We start from the raw sequence: 26,638 nt of genomic DNA, 5'->3' as shown, positions 1-26,638 counted from the left end.
CATACAATTTAACTCCAGTAAGTGAATCACCTTAGCTCCACTCTTTATATGTCAACATGGCATGGGCTTTATGCAAGAGAAATTGTTTTTGATTTGTGATGTCATATGCGACTGTCCAGCTTCCCATTTATCATGTAGTAAAAAAAGTCAAGGATGAATGTCCTTTCTCAAAAAATGATAAATTGTTTTATTGAACCTTCAGTGTATCGACTATTTCTACTTTGATCGATGAACAGGCTTAGTCCTAGAACATTGTTCGAGTAAACTGAACTAAATATTTCATGTCAACCATTAGAAAATTTAAATTTTATGCATTTATACATGGGGCAGCTGCTCGTACGTATAATGTCATCCCCTATGTCTGGAACCTTCACCCCATTTTTTGGGGGGGGTGTATTTCTAAGACAAACTTTTTTCATGGTAATTTCCTTAAAAAGTATGTTCATCATCGGCCTGGACCCTCCCCCACCCCAGCAAAGAATACAGAAGAGGACAGGTGGAAGAGCTTAGCCCCCTCCCTTCCCCATAAGATCGAACCCCGACTTTCTGTCAGCTCAGAAACAACACACTTTCAGCCAGCGCCACGACTCCACAGCCGGAGTTATACCGTATGGCTCCACGTGCACCGTGCACAATAATCGCCTCTCGATCTCTCGAATTAGCCTGCACCATTCTCACACCGTCCGTAAACGTACGGCCGACTGCAAGATTTTTCAATCAAAGTATACTTGCATTATTTGTATGATATCTACAGGAAGGTGGCATTCATTTGATGAAATAGAGAATTAAGAGAAGCAAGAAAATGGTGAATCCTGACAGTTTTTTGTTTAAATACGGTTTGTCAGCTTGTGCTGCGACAGTAGCAGAAACAGGTGAGCAAAATTGAGCGGAGAGAGAACGGAGCATCTGTTGCGCTCCCGGCCCCGGAGCTTGGGGGAGATCGAGGAATGAGTTTCCCATCTCTGTGCTTCTAGTGTAGTTAGTGCTGGATTTTTGCTTTTGCAGTCCAGACCAGGCCAGGGTGACCGGATTTCACAAAATGAAATACAGGACAATCAACTAAAAAGATCAACAAAGAAGGCTACACTGTGTTAGAAAAAATATAAATAATTGGTAGGGAGGGTGAACAAAAGAAAAGAGATGAATTGAGATTTGAGAAGAAAAAATGAAGCGGAAAAAGAAGGATGAAAGAAAGAATAAAGCGAGAGAAAAGAGTTTTTTTATTTGAATTGAATACAGAAAGAAGAAGAAAATAAAGGGAGGGAAGATGTGTGAAAGACAAGAAGAGAAAGAAAGCAAGAAAAAAGAGGAGGAAAGAATGAAGGATAGAAAATGTTTCCTTCAGCCTCGGGCTTCATTCTTTGAAAGAAGAAAAACAGGAAGGACTGGAGGGAGACCAATAATGGAAAAGAATTAGAAGGAGAAATAAAATTAAGAAAGGAGGAAAGAATGAATCGAGAGAATGAAAAAAAGAAAATAATGGAAGGTGAGAAAAAAAGAAAAGGGAGAGGGAGAAAGAAGCAACAAAAAATTAAGGAAAGAAAGAAGGAGGAAAAGGAAATTCAATGAAGATGGCAGGTAAGAGAAAGAAGAAAAAATGAACAGAGAGAAAGGATCAGGAAAGATAGATGGAACAAAAAAGGGCAAGCAGGAAGGATGAAGAAAGAAAGAGGAAAAAAGTTCAAATTTCAAGCAAACAAGGTCAATCACAGGGTCAAATGTATTGAGGGCATTTTTTTTCAAAGCTTTTTTTTAAGACTAGACAAACGTGTTAAGGGTATTTTTTTCCTGGGGTCATAATCTGGCGACAACTTGTTTAGGGGCCAAAATGTGTCCATAAAGCCTGCGAAAAAAATTGTTGAGGGGGTTATTTTGCACACACAGAAAAGCTCTTTTAGGGGAGTGTTTGGAAATAAATTGGCCACATGCGTGTACAACAATACATTTGACTGCCCCCCCCCCCCTCGGTGAAAAAATGATTGAATAATCAGAATCAGACAATCTGAAAATAAAATCGATAATAGCGAAGGTAATGCATTGACTCACATAATGTAGGCAGACTTCTTGTTTTCAGTAAATTTTCTTAATTCTACCTCACATTCTGGTCGAGTTTGCATTTGATTTGTTTGTTTATTTCTTTATCTGACTAGTGACATATCCTTTGGATATCACAAAGACAAGATTACAAATCCAGGGGGAGGTTACGGCAGCCAAGCACTACAGGACAACAGATGCTATTCCTTATAGGGGCATGGTTAGGACAGCATTAGTTGGTAAGATACAATGAGTTTGGATGAAAGCAATACTTTTATTTAATGAATGTGTCAAGAAATACTCAATTTCTTACCCATTTCAGAATAACAACCTGACATTTGCTCCTGTGAAAATTGCACCAGTTTTTATTGATTTGAGGATAAACTGTTATTGAACTTGAACTAGAATACTTCTTAAAAAGAGGCTTATAATTGCATGATGAATGTATGAATCTCGGTCATTTTAACTATCAATATCACAAAGAAATATTGGAGGAATATTGTTCTGTAAAACAAATATGATTGTGAAAATGCTGTGAATATTTATTTCTTTCAATCAAATCAATGATTTTGCCAACCATTTTTTATTCAGGATAAGAAATTTCAGAGTAGAAATATAAATATGAAAAAATGCAAAAATAATAAAATATGATAATTCAATTTGTTTGTAATTTCTAATTGGTATGAATATAATAAAGAATAAATTTTGACTTCAGTAAGTACTTGTGAGAGCTGAAAGTCCTCTACATTCATTACTATGAGTAGAAAGAGCGTGGGCTTCTACATTATACTCCTACATGTATTTGTTGAGTTACAATTTGTATCATCGTTTCTCTGCAAACTTTGATTGATTTTCGTGTTTATAATTCACTTGCATATAGTTCAAGAAGAAGGTCTCTTTAAATTGTGGCAAGGAGTCACTCCTGCAATATACAGACATATAGGTAAGTAAAATTAGAACATTCATAATTTCAGAGGAAAACACTGCCTTAAAATATTTCCATCCTTCAGAGCAAGTTCAGGAAATACTAAACATTCATAGGTTTTATTCTCTCTTTTCTTGACACAAATAATGAATAATCTGATAGTCATTTGTCATTGATTTCTGTGTTGGTTTAAGCAAAGGGCTTTTTTAAATACTCCAAAATTTTTACTTTGTCCACCTGAATAATATATGACAATTATTTTTTTCACATTTACTTCGATGCAGTTTTAATTCCCTTGGTTCAGCTGTGGTTTACTTCTGAAAATTTATTTCTTCATTTCGTATTTGTTTGCAGTTTATACGGGTTGTCGTATGGGTTCATATGAGTACATTAGAGACAAGTTATTTGGCAAGAATCCAGATGGCACATTTCCAGTATGGTATGTTATATCTTTATAAATCTTATATGATACTGATACAATGCCCTTTATAATCCAAGTCTTTTAGTCAGAACATCATCTGGTTTATGTATGTATTATTGAATATGCTTTAAAAAAAAATCAGTTTTGATCTAATCTGAACTCAATTATTAAATTTGTAAAGCTTGTTAAAATATGTGCTCATTTGCAAAATGTGGCCAATACTTCAAATTTGTTTACATTCATGTGCAATGTGAACAAAATAATAAACCAAGAATATGCACACACATATACATTCTTGAAGCAAAATGGCGAAATTACATCAGCAAAATATTCAAGTGTACATGGAAAGTAATTTATAGGTATTTATTAGGCATCACTATTTATGAATGATTAGAATGATAATTTTACAGATTCATTTAGGAGCAAATCAACTTTTTTCCCTGTCTTTGATATCCTCTTTGAAGTTTTGTAAGTACTTGGAGAGCAGCATTAATCTTTATTGTTTATTTTATTAAGTGCTTTGGAAATGATGATGTTACTAAAGAAAGGAGCTACATAATATCAAAAATGTATGCATGGTTTATGTTTGACTGGCTAATGACAGATAGAACCAATATTTTTTATTTGCCTTTTCATATTTGATTATTTTCAGGAAAGCAGTGATATCAGGTTCTACAGCCGGAGCATTGTCTCAGTTTGTGTCTAGTCCTACAGATCTTGTCAAGGTACAGATGCAGACAGAAGGTCGTAGGAGACTAGAAGGAAAGCCACCAAGGTAATCAACATCCATTGAAACTAAAACTTTATTACCCAAATTATACATGAGACAATATTATTGGTATACCTACAAACATATTGACTAGACTTGAGGTAGGCAAAATGAAAATAAATATAACATTGGAATGAAAATTATGATTGATTCCCTGTATTCGCATTACAAATTCTTGTATGTTTGTTTGATTGATTGCACATAAATGATAGTTATAATATTAAAATTATTAATTGTACAACATTTAACATTATTATGAAGTGTGTATCATGAGTCACGACAAAATATTTACCTGAGAAGAAAATGTACAGTGAGGCATATATGACTGGCAATGCTTTGCTGTGTAATTGTTTTTGATGGACTTTGGCCTAATTTTATGATAAAATAGAATTTATAGATATTATTGATTGTAGTTATGATAACCACGGTGGATTGAAAAACCAAGGCCAGGTGCTGTTAAGATATATGTCAACAAAGGCATTAGGAGCCTCTGCCTGTAGTCATTCAATGGTCAATAGCAGACATAATGCTCATCTATAAGCTTCGGAAAGTCCTGTTTACTATGAGCATACCTAGTCCAAAAAATATAGGAGTCAAGTAGATGGAGTACTTAAAAACATGTTGTAATTATTACTACTATTGATTTTATTGATCACTCTCTTTGCAATACAATGATTTAGAATATATAAAATGTACATGAATTAAAAAAAAGATTTTTCTATGAGCTGTGTGCTAAACTGCTAGCTATATCACATTGGTAGATCTATGATTGATTCAAATGTTTTCTTGGCACTTCCAAGTATGTATACAAATTTGATGAAATTTGAAATAGTTTTTAAATTACTGATGGTAATGTGTTGTAGCTGAAATAAAACTGGTTTTCTTGTGATGTTCTCATTTTAGGGTAAATACAGCGTTTCAGTGTTTCCGTAAGATCCTTCGTGATGGTGGTATTAGGGGCTTATGGAAAGGATGGGTGCCTAATGTACAAAGAGCTGCATTAGTCAATATGGGAGGTAAGAATAAATCATTGAACTTGGTACCTCACCATTGGGCAATTTCATTCAATGAAATCACCCCCCCCCCTCCCCCCCAAAAAAAAACAAACAAACAAACAAACGAACAAAACCTCAGGATGATATTACATGTACATAAATGAGTGCTATGTTAAGCTATTGTAATTGTGTTTTTTTTTTTCTATTCTAATTTTTTCTAGAATTTCATTACTTTCCAAATTTCATTACTTTACAAATTGCGCAATATTTTCGCCGTGCACCACTCGCTGACTTTTTTACTTTCAAGTCTTGCGCAACTTTTGAGACCAACTTTGCGTCACCCTGGTACGTGATTCTGAAATTACACAACATTATGTAAGTGCATGTCAGACCGAAAATTGCTCAAAAACGTGATTTTGTGTACAAAGTCAATACAAATTGTGTTTTCAACCCAAATTCATAAATGTATGATTATTTTTTAGTTTTGCTGTTCTAAATGTATTTATTTTATGCTTTTTATGATCACAGAAGAGCCCCCAACAAATTTCATAGAAAAAAACAATGAAAAATAAAAGTTAAAAATACAAAGAAATACATAAGAAATTGCAAAAAACAATAAAATTCATAAGAAAATGATTTGATATCGCAATTTTTTTCATGTACACTTGCTAAGAACACCACAAAGAGTTTCTATACCAAAAATTAGTACATTTGGAGCTTTATTCAGGGAGTTAAAGCAAAAAGTATGATTTCGCATACTAATTACGCATATTAATTACGCATATTAAATACTTAATAATCTACATAATCACTTAATAGGGATTCGCATGAAATAAATTACTATAAACTTGTAGATTATGTCCCAGGCAACCTGCGTGCCATTTTTCGGCACAATCGCGCGGGCGACGGCCATATAAATTCCCAAAATACCCTGGCCTAGATAGGGTTAACATAAATATTTTGATAATCTCTAAAAAAAAATTATTTTTAGGAACCAGTAGAAAATTTAAAGGAAAATGCTAGTACTGGATTTGGTGAGCTATTCCAGGGGGCTGTTTCATAAAGCTGTTTGTACGTTAAGAGCGACTTTAAGAACGACTGGTGATCCTTTATTGTGGTAAATGGTATATTCATTGGGGATGGTTTGGCACGTAAAAAAAGGTTCCCCAGTCGTTCTTAAAATCGCTCTTACCTTACGAACAGCTTTATGAAACACCCACCAGGATGTTTGATCCTTACTCCTGTGATTATAACTCATTAAATGAAATTGAATATTTATTTCAGATCTGACAACCTATGACACTGTAAAGCATCTTCTTCTCAATCGTACAAGTCTAAGAGATAACTATATCACTCATGGTTTATCAAGGTATGTGCATACAGGTTACAATATTATTCTCACAAAGCATGCAACAAATCTTTTAATAAACTTCTTTATAAACTTTTAATAAAATTGTCAGTTGAATAGTAAATTTTGTTGCATTTTGTATGCCTCTGCCCGGTGCACCCATCGTAAATGTTGTAGGAGGCATTATATTCTTAGGTCATTCGTATATCTGTGCACGATTTAACAGAGTTGAAATCGATCTAATCAGTCAGAACTATGGAAAGCCAGCACACTCCATATCATGAATGCGTAGTCCTATTCATATTTCTGTCCAACTGTGACCTATAGACTTTTATTCATCATTTTTCTAGATATATTAGAGTGCTTCAGACTTTTAGAGGGAGGTTGTGTATTAAATGTTTGGTCACACAACATTTGTTCCGGTCTTAATATCTCAAGAGGGCATAAGGTTAGAGTTAGGATTGTAATAGAGTTTTCTGGTTTAGAATAAGTAAGGATTAGGGTTTATTTAGGTTTGGATGTTAGGTTTCATGTTTGGCTTAATGTGCAGATTTTCTATTGGAGCAATTTTCGCCGGAGCAAATGTCATTAAAAACCACATATTCTGTATGAAGCATAATAACATTGATGCATTTCTATATTTGAATAGATTGAATCAATCACAGTTTATTGGATCAATTACAAGTGTTTGTAAGACTGGGCCCTGATTAGATATTGGCGGTAACAAGTTCAATTGTCAAAGGTTCAGCCATGAATTCATCTGTAGTTTGTTATGCACCTGAAACACTGAGATATTGATGGAGAAATCATATGGATCATTTCAGTTATTACAATATTCTCTTTCAATTAACAAGTTGATTTGATGATGATGATGATAAACAGTTCTTCTATAGCGCATATCACAATCATGAATAATGTCTCTATGCGCTTAATGATTGAATGATTCCCTCAGCCATTTTGGGGTTGATTTAAGAAACTTTTTTTCAGTCTTTGTCATGGTATGTCACTTTCAATGTATGAGAAATTGTTCTAATTTGAATTAAATTACATGTCTTATTACAACGTAGAATTGAATTATTTCAAAACTCACTAGGATGAAGTCAGTTAGATTTAAGTGAAATCAAATTGTACTTTCCAAACTGTAGATTCCACTTTAACTAATTTGATGTTTATTGCATGCGAGTACAAGTATAACATATTCTGAATGAAATTTTACTTAAATCAAGGTATCAGAATTGGTGCAACAAAGAGGTAAACATGTGTCATTTCTAGTTTTTTGTTTACTCCAAGCTTTGATAATGCTGTATTGTTCATAATCTCTCGACAGTATATGTTCAGGTCTTGTTGCTGCCATCGTTAGTACTCCAGCTGACGTTGTCAAGACGAGAATAATGAACCAGGGTTCCGATTCAGCAGGGCGCCCTCTATTATATAAATCATCCATGGATTGTTTATTGAAATCAGTGAAGCAGGAAGGTTTCTGGTCACTATACAAAGGCTTCTTACCTATATGGGCAAGAATGGTATGTATCTTCACTTACTGGTTTCACAAATTTCTTTCATTCTCCTACATGTAACCTCCCCCCCCCCCCCCTGCCTCTGTGTCTCTTCTCGCCATTTCACTATCTGTCTCTGCCTCATTTTCAATTGCTACCCTCTTCTGTACTTTATTGTTTAATCTGTACACTGTAATATCCTGTTTTCTTTTAAGTATTATCTCAAATAATGTTGCAGGTACCTGTATCCCATCTGTTAATTTCTTTGCACAAACTTCTTCTAATTTACATGCAGGTCTTCCAGTCTCTTTATCTAATATTATTCAAAGAGGATTACTTTTACCAGACTGAAATTATTTTTTCATTACTGAATTTAATCTCACATCTTTTTTATACCAAAAACCCCTAAAGAAATGCATAATAGCAAAATTAAAATGGTACATTAGAAATTAATCTGATATCGCAATTTTTTTTCACACTTTTTCTTAGAACTCTCCGAAGAGTTTCTACAGCAAAAATTTTGACATTCGGAGCTGTTTTAGGGAGTTGGAGCGTAAAGTAGGAATTTGCATACCAATTACACATAAATTAGTATAATTAATAGCAGTTTCGATGAAATAAAAAACTTCTATTATGTCTCCAGCAATTTGCATGCCAATGTGACACGATTGCCGAGATCTAGTTAGGGTTGAGAGTCGTGATAAGTGTGATGCTATCCTTGTGTTCCTCTTGTTATCTCTATGCTCATTGATTCAATCCTAACAGGCCCCGTGGTCATTAACATTCTGGATATCATATGAAGAAATCAGAAAGTTATCAGGGACAGCAAGCTTCTAGTACGAGAGGCTGAGATGCCTCTTAGCTCACATTCAGGGTCTTCTAATGTATACACCGTCCAATTGCTTGCTTCTCTCCTTCAGTCTCTCAAATGTTTGAAACAAGTGACCTTATAGGATTGTTCAAACAGGTCCATGACATTTGCTCTGGCGACAATTGCTCCAATGGGAAATCTGCATGTTAACCCAGACATGAAACCTAACCTCCAAAAATAAATACAACAATCATTATCTTTACACCATTCTGAACCCAAAACCCTATTCAAATCCTAACTCTAACCCAATGAGATATTGAACCAGAGCAAATGTCGCATGAGCAAGTGTCATGTCACCATGAATGATATGTGTGACTGAAATATCTCATGGAGTGAAGTATAAATTACTCGATTACGATATATTAAAGGTGCTTAATATCAGTCTAAGCTTAATGTCTAGATTTAAAATCACTGATCTTGTGCTGTCTATTGTTGATGCAGGCACACATTCGTGACATTTCATTTTAATGTTTTTCTTGAATGATTACAAAAAATATGTCATTCATTAATATGGATATTAATCAAAGGCATTTATTTTTAAAAGAATGTTTACAGTGAAATCAAATTGTGCAATCTAAATATTAGTACTATTTTTCTTGTATAAATATATATTTTTGGTTTAATTTGCAATATGAAGTAGAGTTGATGAAATCCAACCAAAAGTAATATTTCTACACCCATTTTAAGTGACGAGGTGTTTTACATTTACCATTCAGATCAATTTAAACTCTGGTTTCCCTTGAAATCAAAATGCTAAAAAGAAAAAATAAGGAGAGAAATAGAATCTTCATCAAGTCAATTCTTGTGTAAATACTAAGGTAATTTTGATATCTTTGTTTAGTCAGAACACCTTGAAAAAAAGACATTTAATGTTAATTTAAAAACAATGTAAAATTGATAAGATAAATTTTACATTTGCGATTTCTATACTTTTTTCTTATCCAGAATCGATGTTCATTGGATGTGAGTTTCAAAAGTATTTTCAAATTGGATTTTAAACTTCTAAATCATATTCACATAAAAAGAATATTTTACTCAGTCCAGTAAATTGATTTTCATACTAGATTATGAGTAGAGATTTTTATGCCTTATCGATTTAAGCTTACATTATTTGATATGATTTATTCTTACATTATTTGATATGATTTATTCTTTGGTCATAGAATTCATTTTAGGTCTTAAGTTACAGACAATAAGGCTTTACCCCTTTATTTGCCTGCTTGATATTATGTTTGTGATAGTTCACTGAAAATGTTTCTCTGATTGCTAAGCTTTATCAGACTTTCAAAGTAGATGGCATAGTTGTTAATGCAACATTGAAATTAGATCATTGCCAGAACAATCCACTCTATTTATTTGGAAGGAAAGTTCCATACTCCTACAATAACATCAGTCTAACAAATGTATAAGGGGGACTATCCACATTTCTTCAGAATTGAACCCCCCATGAGTTGGGACAACATGCTCTCTCCTGAACTATCCCATTCTAACATTTTTCATATTGCATCACTTACTATACCATCTACGATTAAGGTCTGCAGCCTCACAGGTGAAAGCTTACCAACGAAGGCAAGATTTCATGAATGTGAAAAAGTGTTTGGGATAGTATCGTTCTCATTTCATGACAGACATTGACTACTATATACAGGTTGTATAATACAACATTCTATGGACCACCTAATAGTACATCCGACTGTCTAATATACAAATAATGAATGTTTATGAGGGCAATGGACAGAATACTTCAATCGGTGAAAGATGAAATTATCCATTCAACAAGGCGTAGCCGAGTTGAATGGATCATTATTTCATCTTTCACCGATTGAAGTATTCTGTCCATTGCACGTATAAACATTCATTATTTAGTTTATATGACATCTAAAAATAGATTCTTTTTCATATGAAAATTATGAATTTTGATGCAAAATATTCTCATGCAGTGCAATCTTTGTCTGGTGATTATGGCATACATACATGCACATGTGCGCTGCAAACACGAGTGGTTAATACTTATGGTGCCTGCAGTCTCGGTGCACATGTGCAATGGAAAAAATCGTATGGATCCAAAATTGCACCATGAATAGATAAAAAATTGTACGGTTGATGACATCGTAAAATAGGGTGAATGATCAATATCAAATGACAAGGATCTATCTAGATGTCATGTAACACAGGTAACTTTGCCCAAGTCAATTATTTTTGGACCATAGAAATATGTTTTATTTCAGACAAATCCGACTAGCAGTGGTATTCGTCTGGGTCAAGTACTGTATCTGTAACCGTGTAATCAAACTTCTCTATATTTTTGGTCTGTATAAATATGTAGGCCTACTGGTATAGTTGCATAAGTCTATCTCTAATATATCACATTGATCCATGTTGAGGCAAATTTTTAGCCCATATTATGTGAAACGAGTCTGTAAAGTCTAATCTCTCATAAGTCAGTCTTTGGTTCCATCAGATTTGACTTCAGCAAATTTTATTATTATTATTACACCCAGAAAACTTTACACTTTACTTGAAACAACTGACTGAAATATTGATATTTTAGTTTGATGTTCATCACCATTCACCATTATTGTCAGTAGAAGTAGTAGTAGTAGAATCAAATTATCATATGTTGAAGTAGTAGCAGAATTTGCAAAACAATCGTGTAGATAAATTGGTTATATTTTTAAAATCGGAGATGTGTGTGACTTGTTATTTTGAAGAAAATTGATTCGATGCATATAAAGATTTATATTACAGGAATGTACCGGTATGGAAATAAAAGAGTTTATTACAAAACAAAATATTGAATATGTTTTTATTTGCTTTACTAGAAAACATCAAAATCAGTTTGTGCATTATTTATCAAAAGAACATAAATCATTTCTCCCTAGAAGTTACATATGAACAATTTAGTGCTAAATAATAATCATTTCTCATCAGATATGAATTCTTGATAATAGGACTACATTAAAACTGAACCTTCTGTACCAGCCATACAGAAACTTTAGCACTAACAATGAACTAACAGAGGCCCTGTTATAACCGCAAAAGTCACAGCGATGCTTGATGACACAACAGTGTTATTTACACCTTGGATAAATGTGTTGACATCGCAATCTAAAAGATGTGGCTGAGCCCACGTTTCTGTGTGGCCGGCACTGGCCAATAAAGTTTACCAAAAAGGTGCTAATTCTGTCATCCACCCTATATTCATTGCTCTATTTTTTAAAAAAATCAAACACCACGTTTCGGGTATCCATTTTTTTAATTATTATTTGTTTAGCGTCACCAGTGCCTGGGAGGTGAAAAGCGAACTGAATCACTTAAAATGATTGGGGGGGGGGTGCAGAAGGACCACGACACCAGGGTTTCCCCTACTCTTATACAAATTTAAAGAGGAAAATCATCCGTTAGTATCATTTGTTTGAAATTAAACAATGTTGATGAAATTACAGGTCTGAAATATCCTTCATTTCTATTCCACCTTGGCCCCGTTGCATAATAGTAACTTGCATGGAATCCTTGATTTTGATTGGCTGTTCATCATCATTACCATGGTAGTTACTACTGGATGGCAAAATTAGGGTTGTATGTATATCATACCAGTAGCTTTTATGCAACAGGACCCAGACAAAAGAGGATAGGTATAAAAACGTAATAATGGATTAACCTGAAGATCTATGCTTTGAGTTAATAAATGTTTTTAAAAATGGGAGTTAATTGGGTCAAGATCACACTCTCGATAGGCCAAGGACATTAAGCAGCTTGAAAAGAATATTGCTGTCTGATTGGTCAAAGACACACATCCAGAATCTGGTTTCCATCGTGACAATTTCTGAATAAACCACACCTGCCTGTTTTGAAACCTAATTTAGCCAATCACATCTCTGCATTTCATGCTACTCAAAATGAACAAAAAATCTTTTCCCATACCCCAGTGGGAAAAGTGTGATCCAGAGCTGATTAAATGGTGATTTTTTTTCATGGTGCAAATACATTTTAACTTGTGAATTGGTTAAACTAATACAGTCGCAACGGTGAATTCAACTCCAGTCTGAAAAAAGCTATGTTAATACAAATAACATATATCAATGGTCGGTCTGGAGTAGGTTTAATTGGTGTGACTAGCATAAGAGAAAGAAAGTCTTCTGATTAAGATTTTTTGAGGAGGAGTTAGCCACATAGGGATTTTGATTTTTAAATCACTATATGTTATTGTTATTCATTACTCAACGTAATCAAACTTATTACAATTTCAACAACTGTAGCATTGTTCATAAAAATCAAGAAGTTGAAAGAAACCCCAATCATATCTCATTTTCTTGATTGATTTCGTAGTCTTTTGTTGTAAGGACTTGGTGTAGATTTTTTAAGTGATTTCCCTGAATCTTCAACGAGTTTGAGAGCTGATTTTCTCTTAGAACTTCTTCCTGGTGTAGCTGAAGCCTGAGAAATTAGAAAAAAAAATGGATAAAAAGAGAGACATTACAATCACAATTATATTGAATTAATGAGGTCATATTGAAGTATTTCAAGGATAAAGAGGGGGGGGGGGGGGTGGAGTATGGCAAATTCTAAATAAATTTTAAAAACCATAAAAGAATCTATGTTTGGCTGATGGGGGGGGGTCAAAAACTGAAAATGACAAATGAAGAAAAAAAATGAGTATGATTGAAGATCATTTAATTAATATTCTCAAGTGGGCCATCTGAGATTTTTGAAAAATACAAGCTGCATTTAATAAAGGGAATTTTTGTTAGCTCTTTGTGACAGTATGAGTTGACATACATATCCATTGTTTGGGAAATTCTATAATTAACAATTTCTAGGTCATATATTCTGGACAAAAGGGAATTTCAAAGTTTAGAGTAGCAATCTCCCTGTGTCTTATTGTCATTAGAGAACCCCTATGATACCATAAAGACTATGATATACTATTATACCATTACCACATTGAAGGGTATACTTGTTTTATCTAAAAGATTTATACATTTCCCTTAAAGTAACAAAAACTAACTTTCATAATAGAAATGTTAAGGCCCTTGTATATATACCTTTTCTTTTGTAGAATGCCGAGTCTTCCTTTTCACTGGGCTAGGTACTTCTTCCTCATCACTGTCATGGCTCTCTTGATTTTTTATGAAAGTCCTTTTCTGTACCTTCTTCAAAGAATTAGTCCTTGATTCTTCCTTCTTTCCTGACTTTCTCCTTCGTGTTGATTTGTTTTCTTTCTCCTCCTCATCCTCGTCTTCTTCATCAGATGCATCTTTGTCCGGTGAAACCTTCACAGAACCGGTAGTTCTTAAGGACGCAGCACTCTCCTCTTCCTCGTCATCAGAAAAGTCTCTTGTCATTGGGGTTTCTATGAACTTGGTATTTGCCACAACCTGTTTGCTGTTCTTGTTAACACGTACAGGCTTTTCCTCAACATCCAACATGGTCTCTTCCTCCTCATCATCATGACCGTCACTGCTATCCTCCTCCTCCTCCTCATCATCATCATCTTCATTCTCTTGGGTAATATCTCCTCTTTTGTCCAAAACAAAGTCTTTCATTCCTATTCCATCTGATGTGGTAGCTTCCACTTCATCTGTAATCCTACAAGAATAAAACAATAAATGACTGTAAAATAACAGTCTCAATCACAAAGGAAGAGGTATTATTTCATTGAGAAATGTGTTGAAAGAAATATTGCGCAGTAAAAAATAAATGAAATGGCCTCTCAAAAAATTGAAAATTGGTTTTTATTGTACTTCTAGTATTTCAACAGACAAATCATTTCACACCTGCTCCTGTAAGAATTTTTTTTGGTCAGACCCATTGAAAAGCATTTCATATTAACAAAACATGGGGGCAGCTGCTGATATATGATGTCAAAATCAAAAACCCAGAATTTTAATAACTTCCTTAACCTTTGATGGATTTTCCTCAAACCTACACTAATTATTGTCTCTGGTATTTTTTACTACTTTTCTTCAGGGTGGATTTGCCCTTTAAAAGGAAAAAAAGGTCATTGACTGACATGGCACCAGCTTATCACATTACAGATTGATCACACAAAAAGAAACAAGTGGAATGCCTCTGGCCGTCTCACCTGCATCAATATGGTTCAATATAGCAGCAGTGCTGACTTTGAATACTACTCTAACTCGCACAAGATGTTCAGTGATACATGGTTACTCTTATGTCCACTTTTTATGAACTAGACCAATAAACTTACAGAGATATGATGGTTATTCAACAAAAAACCCAACATGGCCAAAGTTCATTGACCTTACATGACCTTTGACCTTGATCATGTGACCTGAAACTCGCACAGGATGTTCAGTGATACTTGAGTACTCTTATGTACAAGTTTCATGAATCAGATCCATAAACTTTCAAAGTTATGATGGTAAATCAACAGATACACCCAATTCGGCCAAAGTTCATTGACCTTTGACCTTGGTCATGTGACCTGAAACGCGCACAGGATGTTCAGTGATACTTAATTAATCTAATGTCCAAGTTTAATGAACTAGACCAATAAACTTTCAAAGTTATGATGGTAATTCAACAGATACCCCCCGATTCGGCCAAAGTTCATTGACCCTAAATGACCTTTGACCTTAATCATGAGACCTGAAACTTGCACAAAATGTTCAGCGATGGTTGATTACTATTATGTCCAAGTTTCATGAATCAGATCCATAAACTTTCAAAGTTATGATGGGAATTCAACAGATATCCCCAATTCGGCCAAAGTTCATTGACCCTAAATGACCTTTGACCTTGGTCATGTGACGTGAAACTCATGCAGGATGTTCAGTGATACTTTATTAACCTTATGTCCAAGTTTCATGAACTAGGTCCATATATTTTCTAAGTTATGATGACATTTCAAAAACTTAACTTCAGGTTAAGATTTCGATGTTGATTCCTCCAACATGGTCTAAGTTCATTGACCCTAAATGACCTTTGACCTTGGTCATGTGACATGAAACTCTAATAGGATGTTCAGTAATACTTGATTAACCTTATGGCCAAGTTTTATTAACTAGGTCCATATACTTTCTAAGTTATGACGTCATTTCAAAAACTTAACCTCAGGTTAAGATTTGATGTTGACGCCGCCGCCGCCGCCGTCGGAAAAGCGGCGCCTATAGTCTCACTTTGCTTCGCAGGTGAGACAAAAAGGGGCGGGGTGAATTCTAGCCCCCCCCCCATTTAGGGTTAATAAGAGTACCCAGGACCGAAAGATATATATATATTTTTTTTTTCATAAATCACCTTTTATTCATAAAAAAAGGAAATCAATGAAAAATAATGGGCACAGGTTATCACTTCTAGATGAACGTAAGAGTTAATGTTTGAGACATATATAGATAAAGTAGACCTTCACACGAATAAAGAAATAAATCTTGAACTCACTCTTGCACCCCTGAAGCTCTCCTCATAACCTGCCAAGTATACTGTACAAACATACTCTGTTCTAACATCCGAGATAGACGCTGAAAGTGACGCTCTAATTGCAAAGTAGAAAACAGAAGAATAAGCTATCTAATTTATACATGAATGTACATGGATGAGAACATACAGGAATTAGACAAAATCACTGCACTATCAAATATATTTTTATAAACAGAGTAAAACCAATTAAGCATCACAGTTTAAAAATTAAGTTGTGACATGAAGTACTAATATTGCATTGTTTCATAAATCAGTAGAAACTGACCAGTATGCAAATTAGTAAGCTGATGTCATGCCCTACTCCTTTATGAAATCAAATGAAACAAAATAATTATTTCCATAGATGTGATAATAAAGAGATTCTACCATGAATGAAAGTAACACAATAAAACAATATGAACATGGTCTTTCTTGGTGCTATGTAAGATCATCAGGATCTTAAGATAATACATGTATCAAGAACACATTGAAATACTATGATCGCGCACCCAAGTATGGTAAGAATCCTTCTAGGATGTCCTTTATTCCAGGTAACTGTTCTAGATCATCAGGATCATAAGAACGGATACCAAGAACACATTGAAATACTACAAACACTTACCCGAGTATGGTAAGAATCCTTCTAGGATGTCCTTTATTCCAGGTAACTCTGCTAGATCATCAGGATCTTGAGATCTTAAGATGATACCAAGAACACAATGAGCGAAGTGACAATGTTTAGAATTCATATTCCACGTCTGAGCAAACCTCAATACTGATTCTGTGAGAAGGAATGAGGGAAAGAACATGGAATGTATGACCAGGGATCGGAGTGCACTTGAATTGATAATCTGTTTCATGCATCATTTATAAGTGATGTCCTCCTAAAGGCGACCGCACACCTTACGATTAGTCTGCGACCCGATTTCAGAATAAAATGTAGTAGAATTTGATGCTAACATTGAGACTTGGAATATCTTACTGTATTATGTTCTAAATCATCGTACGAATAACTATGTTCAAACCTGTGACTATGCTATCATCCTTCTTAATAGACTAAAAGCGAATTTGAAATCTAGTCGTAATGACGTCATAGCAGTCGTACGATTGGCTACGATTTGAAACTAATTTGGCCTTTACCTACTGCGAATTAAAGGCTTGCAATCTTTTAAAATGGTTATATTAGTATTCTTTCGATTAATTTAAACCTCAAATAAAATGATATGTTCCTTTCACATTTTCAGAAAACGAACAAAATGTGATTTGTGCGAAAATTGGATCGCGAACAGTTGTAAGGTGTAAGGTGGCTTTATTTGTGTAAATAAACCATGTAGATATCTACTCTGGATACTGAACTATGGGGATTGAATCAAACAGGGCACTAGCATCCTTTGACAAGATATTTATTCACAATCTCTACTCTCAACCCAGGTGAGGTAAACAGAGTACAATGTAGAAAGAAATTCTTTGAATTTTGATCACATTTCAATGTAGCTATACTAAAGCTGGGGTGATGATACAATGAAATTAGGAACATTTAGTATTGGCAGTATTTTTATGTTGCATACCATAATCATTATTTAAAAAAATAATAACAATCATGCAAGTATTCTAGACTTGATAATTTTTTTTTTTTACAAGCCAACTCTTCATAAAATGGAATCAGTTTCAATGACTAATAAAAGTAAATCTACTAATTAATGGGCATTTTCAAAGACATTATTTTTTTTAAGGGTTGAACTTCCTGAGTTTTCTCTTTGAGATGGTATGGAAAACTTTACCGGTAATTATTTCTACAAACTGAAGTGAAGAAGTGTGGAGCAGAAATTCTACCCATAATAATAATAATAATTTTAAACCGAATTCCAAGATGAGATGAGGACATGGGAGATGTGGTAATCCATTATTTAGTTTTGCATCACTTTATGGAACAGACAGCAATAAAGGAACAGGGTAAAAAAAAACCAAGATATACATTTTATATGGGATAACACATGTAGTAAGAGAGATCCAAGGACATGGCCACATTACTGCATTACCATAATGTTGTGTTGGGGTTGGATCTTATTGCTCTTATTTTCAACCAGACTAAATGAGACGAAGCAATACAAAGCCTGTGCAGTTCATATATATTTATTAAAGATGATAACTAAGGTGATGATAACAAATAATACAGGAACATGAGTAAGTCTGATGGTGACTATACTCTGCAGTATAAAATATAAACTCTTCTGTAGCTGTCTGTATGCTGGAACAATCTGTAAAGTAATCTGCAACCAATCTAACAATCTGCATTCACAATCTGATTTGGGTTCAGAAGTGAACCCCTTTTATATTGGTCTGGTCTAGACTCTTTACGATCAAACAGGTGTTGGTCAACCTTGGACGCTTGACCAAAACAATCTGTACTCATAACTTTACTCTGAATTGGGGGAGTTGACCTTTTAGGGAGAACATGAAATGTAGTGAATAAGAAACCCATAAAATGTGTGTGCGTCAGAAGTTTAGCTGGAAGAAGAATGAGTAATACTTTCTAATGAAAGTTGGAGCTGGTATACTTCCTGTAGAAGTATTGATTAAGTATAGATTATGTATTGATATAATATTGAATATGTGAGATATGTCTTATCATCACATAACATCCCCTTTTGTTAGAAAATGTGGCTTTCCCACATTTGTTTAAAAAAATATTGATATAATGGTCCAACATAGTTAAACAATTAAAATTCATGTAAAACAAAATAATATTGTGAAACTTTTTAATTTATCTTCTACTAATACTAGTTTCCTTTAGCACTCTTAAATACCAATGATTACTATACTAAACCTACTATCAAAATATATCAACTAAACCTAAAATAACACCATAAAAAAAATACACAATGTAAAATATTACACACAAAATATTTTCAGTCATATCAATTGATTACCTTAATAAACCTAAATGAATTTGAATTAAAGATATCATATTCTCAGATCATAATCAATTGGAAACGAAATGTTTGAATATTAATTGGAAACAAAATGTTCTTATAAAACAATATCTTGTTCCCACAAAGTACATTTACACTATTTCATCAATAAGATTTGGGCAATTTGAGATGTCTGAAAACAATATCAGTATACATTATGATATGTTACAGCTAAGTATTACTCCACAATAAAATCATATAAATCAATCAGTTTTCGAGCTGTGGGCGTCCTCATATCTTAGGGAGATGTGCATCTTATTCTATTTCCACTTCCAATTATGAAGTATATAAACAATAGTTTTACGCACTAACCGAATCATCCTACTCTGTATGAGCTTCACTCCAAATTTGCTCGGATAATGTCTTATACCGGTCATTTCAAGTACTTTCAAACTTGACTATATTCATGCTATACACAAAGTGGTGAAATACTCTAACATTGGAGCGCACAATGTAATTTTGGTATTCCTTACACATTAATAGTGTAGTCCAGTATCATTATCACTGGAAAATACTTTGCTTTACATGTTAACCATTTGACATTATATAGATTCGACTGAAATACATAATTTACTGATCAGTAATATCTCTTTTGACAATACCATAATGAAATTTTATCCTCAACTGTCAGTTCAAATACAACATAAATCATATGAGAAGATTAAATCAAACTTGCGTGTTAGCATTATTTTCATAAATGCATTCAAATTTCCCCTGTATGGGAGTTCACGCTTATCCTACTCGTCAATCCTTCAACACTTTGATTTACATTCTTTTTGAACATTGTCAATAACCTTGCCTTGACTAAAGAAGATACATACATGAAAGAAAAATCATTAATCTAAAACTAGTCGTAATTAAATTATGATATAAGTACTTATTTTTTCATAGCGATATATAGAGAATTAGTTATTTATTTTGCTTTCTAATATTCACCAATATGCTAACAAAAATCATATTGAAATTCTTTTTCCAGTTCATATAACTTGAAATATCGTAAGTATATGAAATTCTAAAGCAATCATGAATTTAGTTTTGTATAAAACAATATACACATTATCAAAATTTAGTATGAAAAGTGTTCTGACTTACCAGAGCCATCCAAATATCAGAAGTAAATTTAGAAGCAAAGGGAATATAAAACATGAACATGAAACATCAATAGAAATATAAATTGTCCTCAGTCTGAACACAGTCTCTACATGCAGTCAATAAATTTGTCATGGTCTTCTTCTGTTCAGTCTTGGCTTGCATGGCATGGTTAAGATTGAAGTCGTAATAGTTGGATTCAGTCTCTCTGCCATCTCCACGTTCTACCAGTCCATAATTATCGTCGTCGTCGTTAACGTTGTCGATGTCCGTTGTGCCATTGTCTGTTGTGTGTTCGTCCATCTGTTTCTTCCGTCTGCTCTTCCGTCTGGAATGTACACTTTGATCTGTCTGTCTTCTTGGTCTCTTTCCATATCTCCTTTCATTTTCACTGTCGTAATCATCATCATTGAGGTATATATTGCTGTCACAACCGTTGTGTCAGTACATCGCAATAACATTTCAGAAGCCAATTTAGTTCGATTTCGAGGAGGTAGAAGTTAAATTAATAGTTAACAGAGAGCAATTCTCCTTCTTTTGTTATATATTGTCATACTGCACAGTTCAGTGGGGGTCTCGCTGGTTGAATACGGGTTCTCCGCCATGTTGTGTTCGGGGTTGGATCTTATTGCTCTTATATTTCAACCAGACTAAATGAGACGAAGCAATACAAAGCCTGTGCAGTTCATATATATTTATTAAAGATGATAACTAGGTGATGATAACAAATAATACAGGAACATGAGTAAGTCTGATGGTGACTATACTCTGCAGTATAAAATATAAACTCTTCTGTAGCTGTCTGTATGCTGGAACAATCTGTAAAGTAATCTGCAACCAATCTAACAATCTGCATTCACAATCTGATTTGGGTTCAGAAGTGAACCCCTTATATATTGGTCTGGTCTAGACTCTTTACATCAAACAGGTGTTGGTCAACCTTGGACGCTTGACCAAAACAATCTGTACTCATAACTTTACTCTGAATTGGGGGAGTTGACCTTTTAGGGAGAACATGAAATGTAGTGAATAAGAAACCCATAAAATGTGTGTGCGTCAGAAGTTTAGCTGGAAGAAGAATGAGTAATACTTTCTAATGAAAGTTGGAGCTGGTATACTTCCTGTAGAAGTATTGATTAAGTATAGATTATGTATTGATATAATATTGAATATGTGAGATATGTCTTATCATCACATAACAATAATCAAGCAAAGCAGATCAACACACTGTTGCAATAACAAGAAAATTATAATATCATAATCAAGTTTAAGTAACCCAGGATTGAAAAAAATCACTGAAAATATTGAAATGTTCATAATCATGTAGATTTGATATGAAAGTAAACATATGCATGATAGCTCTGTTGGCAGAGCGGGAGTTTCGTATTCCAGTGACCTGGGTTAGATTCCCACTTGGTGTGCTAGTTTCCTTCTTCTCGGGTCACTACACATGTCCTAGGATACAAGAGGGTGCGCTGGTCCTCTTTGGTAAGGTATTAATTCTCATTACCAGGTCCCTCAGAGAGGACCTTAAGCCATCGGTCCTCTGGTTGCTTACTTACAAGCATTCATTCTTTCTTAGCAATCGGGTAAAAAATCACTACCATATACGCAAGGTATAATTGGCAATGTTACTCACCAATTTGATCAGGTCTGAGTTTTGTGATGGTAGCCGATAGTTGGGTCTCTCCATCTGGCTCTTCTAGTATAGCTATACAGGTATAACAAAGCACACCATTATAATATCAACAATGGTTCTTTTCAGTGTTGTTTACCATATACCTACATTCTAAATTTGATATAAATCAGGATATTGATCATAACCTTCTTTGATAGAGGGTAAAGGCCCCCCCCCCAATCTTACAAAGAGTTGCGATTGATTCAATCAACCACAACTATGGATGGCAAGCAACGTCAACATCTAAAATGCAAATATGTTTCAAATATTTTCTAGATATGATGTATATTCTTACATTCATCGTTCTCTTCAGTGTGATTCACTTTGTTTAATAAGGAGATAGTGCATATTCCTTGTAGAAAATATGATGGTATGGATGGATTTCTATACAAATAATATTGATGGGATCAATGTAACTCTTTGTAAGATGGTATGATACTAACAAAATAATTCTAGGTTAGATGATAACATTAGTTGACAAGTGACACATTTTGCTGCATTTCTTTATCCTGAATACAAAATCACAGTTGGAATATGATAAGAGAAAAAAATGTTCTGGAAAACTGATACCGTCTCAAGTGCAGAAGTGTGGTGCTGTCCTGAATATAAAATGAGTGATTTAGGCTTGCCATGTATAATCCCATACCCGCATCAAATCAGTTTCTAAGAATTTAGTGTTATTCCAGAGGCAGAGTGACGAAAGTTGACACGATCCAACAGTCTACCTTTTCCCATGAATTTTGAGTGAAATCTCGTCCCAGTGTATTGTTTACACTGCTAAATTGCTAATTAAAGCATCTCACATGGATGGATATCACTGCCAAATATATCCAGGTTGTGTGAAGCATAGATAGCAGTGCGTCTTTAACCCTATACAGCCTAGTGGTGGGGTAGGGGAAGAGGAGCATATTAAATCTTCCTTCGACATTTTTTGTGATATATCTGCAAACGTGAAAAGACTGCGTCGTAATGTTTTGTAAGTCTTTCCTTTCAAGTCTTTACAGACCAAATTCTCAAAGTCCGGGTAGTTCCAAAATTAGGCAATGGTTTTTATATTTACGTACAGTCAATAAGTCACCCGTTGAAACGCATAGGGGATTTCTTCTGAAAAGTTTTAATCTGAATGTTAGTACTGAATTAGCCATCCAATGAACAATATATGATCAATATTTGTAAAAACAAATTGGCAACATTTTGTTAGGATATCTTGACTCATTCTATATCCATATTTTTTTTTCAAATTATGAAATTGAATACATGATGCACAATCATTGCCAATTTGAAGAAAATAAAGAAAACTGTGGGTAAACTCTAAAATAGGATTGAGTAATAGATCTCTTGATGTGCCATTCACAATACTCACTTCTGATAATACCTAAGGCTTTGAAAGGCTGATCTAGAGTGATTGCAAGTCGAAGAGCTTTGGTGAACTTCTTAGAAAGCATCAGGTTAGATAATTGCTGCTCCCTGTGGTAGAAAATGGAGATAAAACGAAAATGAAACACAAAGAGCTTTAAACAATCAATGTAACAAAAGATGATAGCTGAAAGAGATAGGAGTCACAAAAATTACAGATCCCCCCCCCCCTTCTCAGTGGGTAGATTACACACATCTGGGGCCTGTTGCATAAAACTTTTTACCTGAGAAAACTCTGGTAAAAACTGAAAACAAAGGTAAGTCTGATTTCTGCCATTGACTTTAACACAGGACAAAAACTCCGGTAAAAACAAAGTTTTATGCAACGGGCCCCTGCTCATTAATTCTACATTCTTTCCAGATTGTTAAATAGACATACCCCATTTTAAGAAATTTCTTAGTCATATGCAGGAACATGAATAAAGAAAACCATAAAACAATGAAAATAAGTACATGTAATGCATGAACATGGAGAGAATGACAAACATGGACACTGTATATGGTTCATCACACATGAACATCTGCTCATTATTTCAATATTCTTTCCAGATTGCCTAAAACAGATTTAATCTTACAATCAATGATATACATTGGGACACACAAGAATATAGGAAGACAGTATAAAAAAAAATACTTACTTGATTATTTGATCTTCCTCTTTCTCTGCTTTCTCTTCAAGTTCAATCTGGGTTACATCCTGATCAAACAAATAATACACAATAATTAATTTCCACTAAATTTGATAGTGATAACGAAACAACCAATTCAAAAGAGAAAGAAGTTGGTTAAAAATTGATTACTTCAATGAGTATGTCTAAATATCTGGCTTAACAGTTTTTATGAAGATCGAAAGAACTATAGAAGATAGAGTAACTCAAACATAAAACATATTTTTTTCGATGATTTTCATCGGGCAGACCCTTGTGCATTAATAGAAAAGGGGATGTTAACCCTAATAAGGTTCTTTATAAATGAAGATTAAGGTTAGTGACTCACCTCCCATATGAGTATATTGGAATCTGCTCCAGCTGTTATAATCTTTTCTTCTGATTGGCCCGCAGTGACTGACCATACCTTATCATTATGTTCATCTAACGTTGTCACACATTCATTTGTCTTGATCGTCCATAGCTTCAGAAGACCATCAGATCCACTGCAAAAATGAAAATAAAAATTTACATCAACTTTTGGTATGTATCATCAATCGGTACTAACAAAGTATAACAATCAGAAAAAATCTTATTTCTTCATTTTTCAAGTTCAGGTTGAGCGAAGATTTTTCAAAGATATGCACCTCCTGATAACCTATGACCCAATCAATCACATATGTCACTAAGCTCATATCGGGTTACATCACTGAGGCAGTCAGTAGCTAAACATTTTTTCTTTGTGTGTTGTGAGCAAAAGTAAAATATTTTATTTCTTTTTTTGTTCTTATTTTCATTGTTTTTTAGACACAATTCTTTGGTGACATCATTTCAGCCATAAATACCATCAGAATGAATGACTGTTGTATTGGCAATAAAAGTGAAAATAATCACTTATATATTAAATTTAGCTGGAAATATATTTTGTATTGTCCTTGCATATGAAACCTTGTTTTTGAGCAATGTTTGGTCTAATCTGCACTTACAGTTGCATAATATCATAACAGCGCATTGCAAATTTGGTCTAAAAAGTTATGCGAGACTAAAAAAAAAGCAACGTGGACAAAAGCTTTTGTGCAGCTGATTTATTGCAAAAAATGTCACCCCCATATTCATAATAATGCCCCTACTGAAGTGTATTCGTTCATACCTTGATAAGAGTTGCATCCCACGAGTCAGGAATATCACTTTCAAAACAGATGCATCATGACCTTCAAATGTCTGGAAAAAAGTGGAAAATAAATCTTTGTAAACTTGGCTCTAAAGGATCATAACCCTTTAAATCATTTTGTTAATTAAACAGTAATGTGTATCACGACCCTTGAAACACTCGGACAGCTTTTCAAGCGTTTCCCCCATACTTTAAACTACATGTAATCTCACTATTTTACTGCAATATACTCATATTATGTTTGCATAATTCTCTTTTCCAATACAAAATAAATGTTAGTAATGGAAAACACAAACATGTAGATGAAATAACATTTCCTCTCTAAGTCTGCAGTGTTATGATACAACAAGTGGAATGCCTCTGGCCGTCTCACCTGCATCACGCGATTCAACATAGCAGCAGCGCTGACTTTGAAAACTACTATAACTCGCACAAGATGTTCAGTGATACTTGGTTACTCTTATTTCCACGTTTTATGAACTAGACCAATACACTTACAGAGATAGGATGGTAATTCAACAAATACCCCCAATGTTGCCAAAATTCATTGACCTCACATGACCTTTGACCTTGATCATGTGACCTGAAACTTGCACAGGATATTCAGTGATACTTGATTACTCTTATGTCCAAGTTTCAAAAGTCAGATCAATAAACTTGCAAAGTTATGATGGTAATTCAACAGATACCCCCATTATGGCCAAAGTTCATTGACCTTTGACCTTGGTCATGTGACCTAAAATGTGCACAGGATGTTCAGTGATACTTGATTACTCTTATGTCCAAGTTTTATGAACTAGACCAACATACTTTCAAAGTTATGATGGTAATTCAACAAATACCCCCAATTCGGCCAAAGTTCATTGACCCTAAATGACCTTTGACCTTGATCATGTGACCTGAAACTTGCACAGGATGTTGAGTGATACTTGATTACTAATATGTCCAAGTTTCATGAATCAGATCCAAAAACTTTTAAAGTTTCGATTGTAATTCAATAGATACCCCCAAATCAGCCAAAGTTCATTGACCCCAAATGACCTTTGACCTTGGTCATGTGACATGAAACTCATGCAGGATGTTTGGTGATACTTGATTAACCTTATGTCCAAGTTTAATGACCTAGGTCCATATATTTCCTAAGTTATGATGACATTTCAAAAACTTAACCTCAGGTTAAGATTTTGATGTTGATTCCCCCAACATGGTCTAAGTTTATTGACCCTAAATGACCTTTGACCTTAGTCATGTGACATGAAACTCTAATAGGATTTTCAGTAATACTTGATTAACTTTATGGCCAAGTTTAATGAACTAGGTCCATATACTTTTTAAGTTATGATGTCATTTCAAAAACTTAACCTCAGGTTGTTGACGCCGCTGCCGT

At 34.2% G+C, this 26,638-nt stretch overlaps 2 protein-coding genes across 3 annotated transcripts in view; one reads left to right on the top strand and one right to left on the bottom strand.

Moving 5' to 3' along the window:
- Nucleotides 1-679: 679 nt before the first annotated feature.
- LOC121423039 (mitochondrial uncoupling protein 4-like) lies at nucleotides 680-9,706 on the top strand. Its single transcript, XM_041618319.1, has 9 exons — nucleotides 680-872; nucleotides 2,151-2,273; nucleotides 2,915-2,977; nucleotides 3,314-3,398; nucleotides 4,033-4,155; nucleotides 5,053-5,165; nucleotides 6,429-6,513; nucleotides 7,820-8,015; nucleotides 8,754-9,706. The coding sequence occupies exons 1-9, from the start codon at nucleotides 803-805 to the stop codon at nucleotides 8,823-8,825; spliced, it is 930 nt and encodes a 309-aa protein (XP_041474253.1). The 5' UTR covers nucleotides 680-802; the 3' UTR covers nucleotides 8,826-9,706.
- Nucleotides 9,707-11,651: 1,945 nt separating this feature from the next.
- LOC121423336 (transducin beta-like protein 3) overlaps nucleotides 11,652-26,638 on the bottom strand; it is a 38,247-nt gene continuing 23,260 nt past the window's right edge. For both annotated transcript variants that reach the window (XM_041618689.1, XM_041618690.1), the window contains 9 exons: nucleotides 25,231-25,301; nucleotides 24,430-24,586; nucleotides 24,072-24,130; nucleotides 23,381-23,484; nucleotides 21,979-22,050; nucleotides 16,901-17,059; nucleotides 16,261-16,354; nucleotides 13,905-14,448; nucleotides 11,652-13,296 (listed from right to left, as the gene is read on the bottom strand). In XM_041618689.1, the coding sequence (XP_041474623.1) occupies nucleotides 13,165-13,296; nucleotides 13,905-14,448; nucleotides 16,261-16,354; nucleotides 16,901-17,059; nucleotides 21,979-22,050; nucleotides 23,381-23,484; nucleotides 24,072-24,130; nucleotides 24,430-24,586; nucleotides 25,231-25,301 (1,392 nt within the window). In that variant the 3' untranslated portion in view covers nucleotides 11,652-13,164. The remainder of the gene's footprint in view (nucleotides 13,297-13,904; nucleotides 14,449-16,260; nucleotides 16,355-16,900; nucleotides 17,060-21,978; nucleotides 22,051-23,380; nucleotides 23,485-24,071; nucleotides 24,131-24,429; nucleotides 24,587-25,230; nucleotides 25,302-26,638) is intronic.

This window comes from Lytechinus variegatus, chromosome 10, assembly GCF_018143015.1.
Source record: "Lytechinus variegatus isolate NC3 chromosome 10, Lvar_3.0, whole genome shotgun sequence".
NCBI lineage: Eukaryota > Metazoa > Echinodermata > Echinoidea > Temnopleuroida > Toxopneustidae > Lytechinus > Lytechinus variegatus.
The sequence above is the reverse complement of the archived record's forward strand: the minus strand, read 5'-3'. Positions and strand labels throughout refer to the sequence as shown.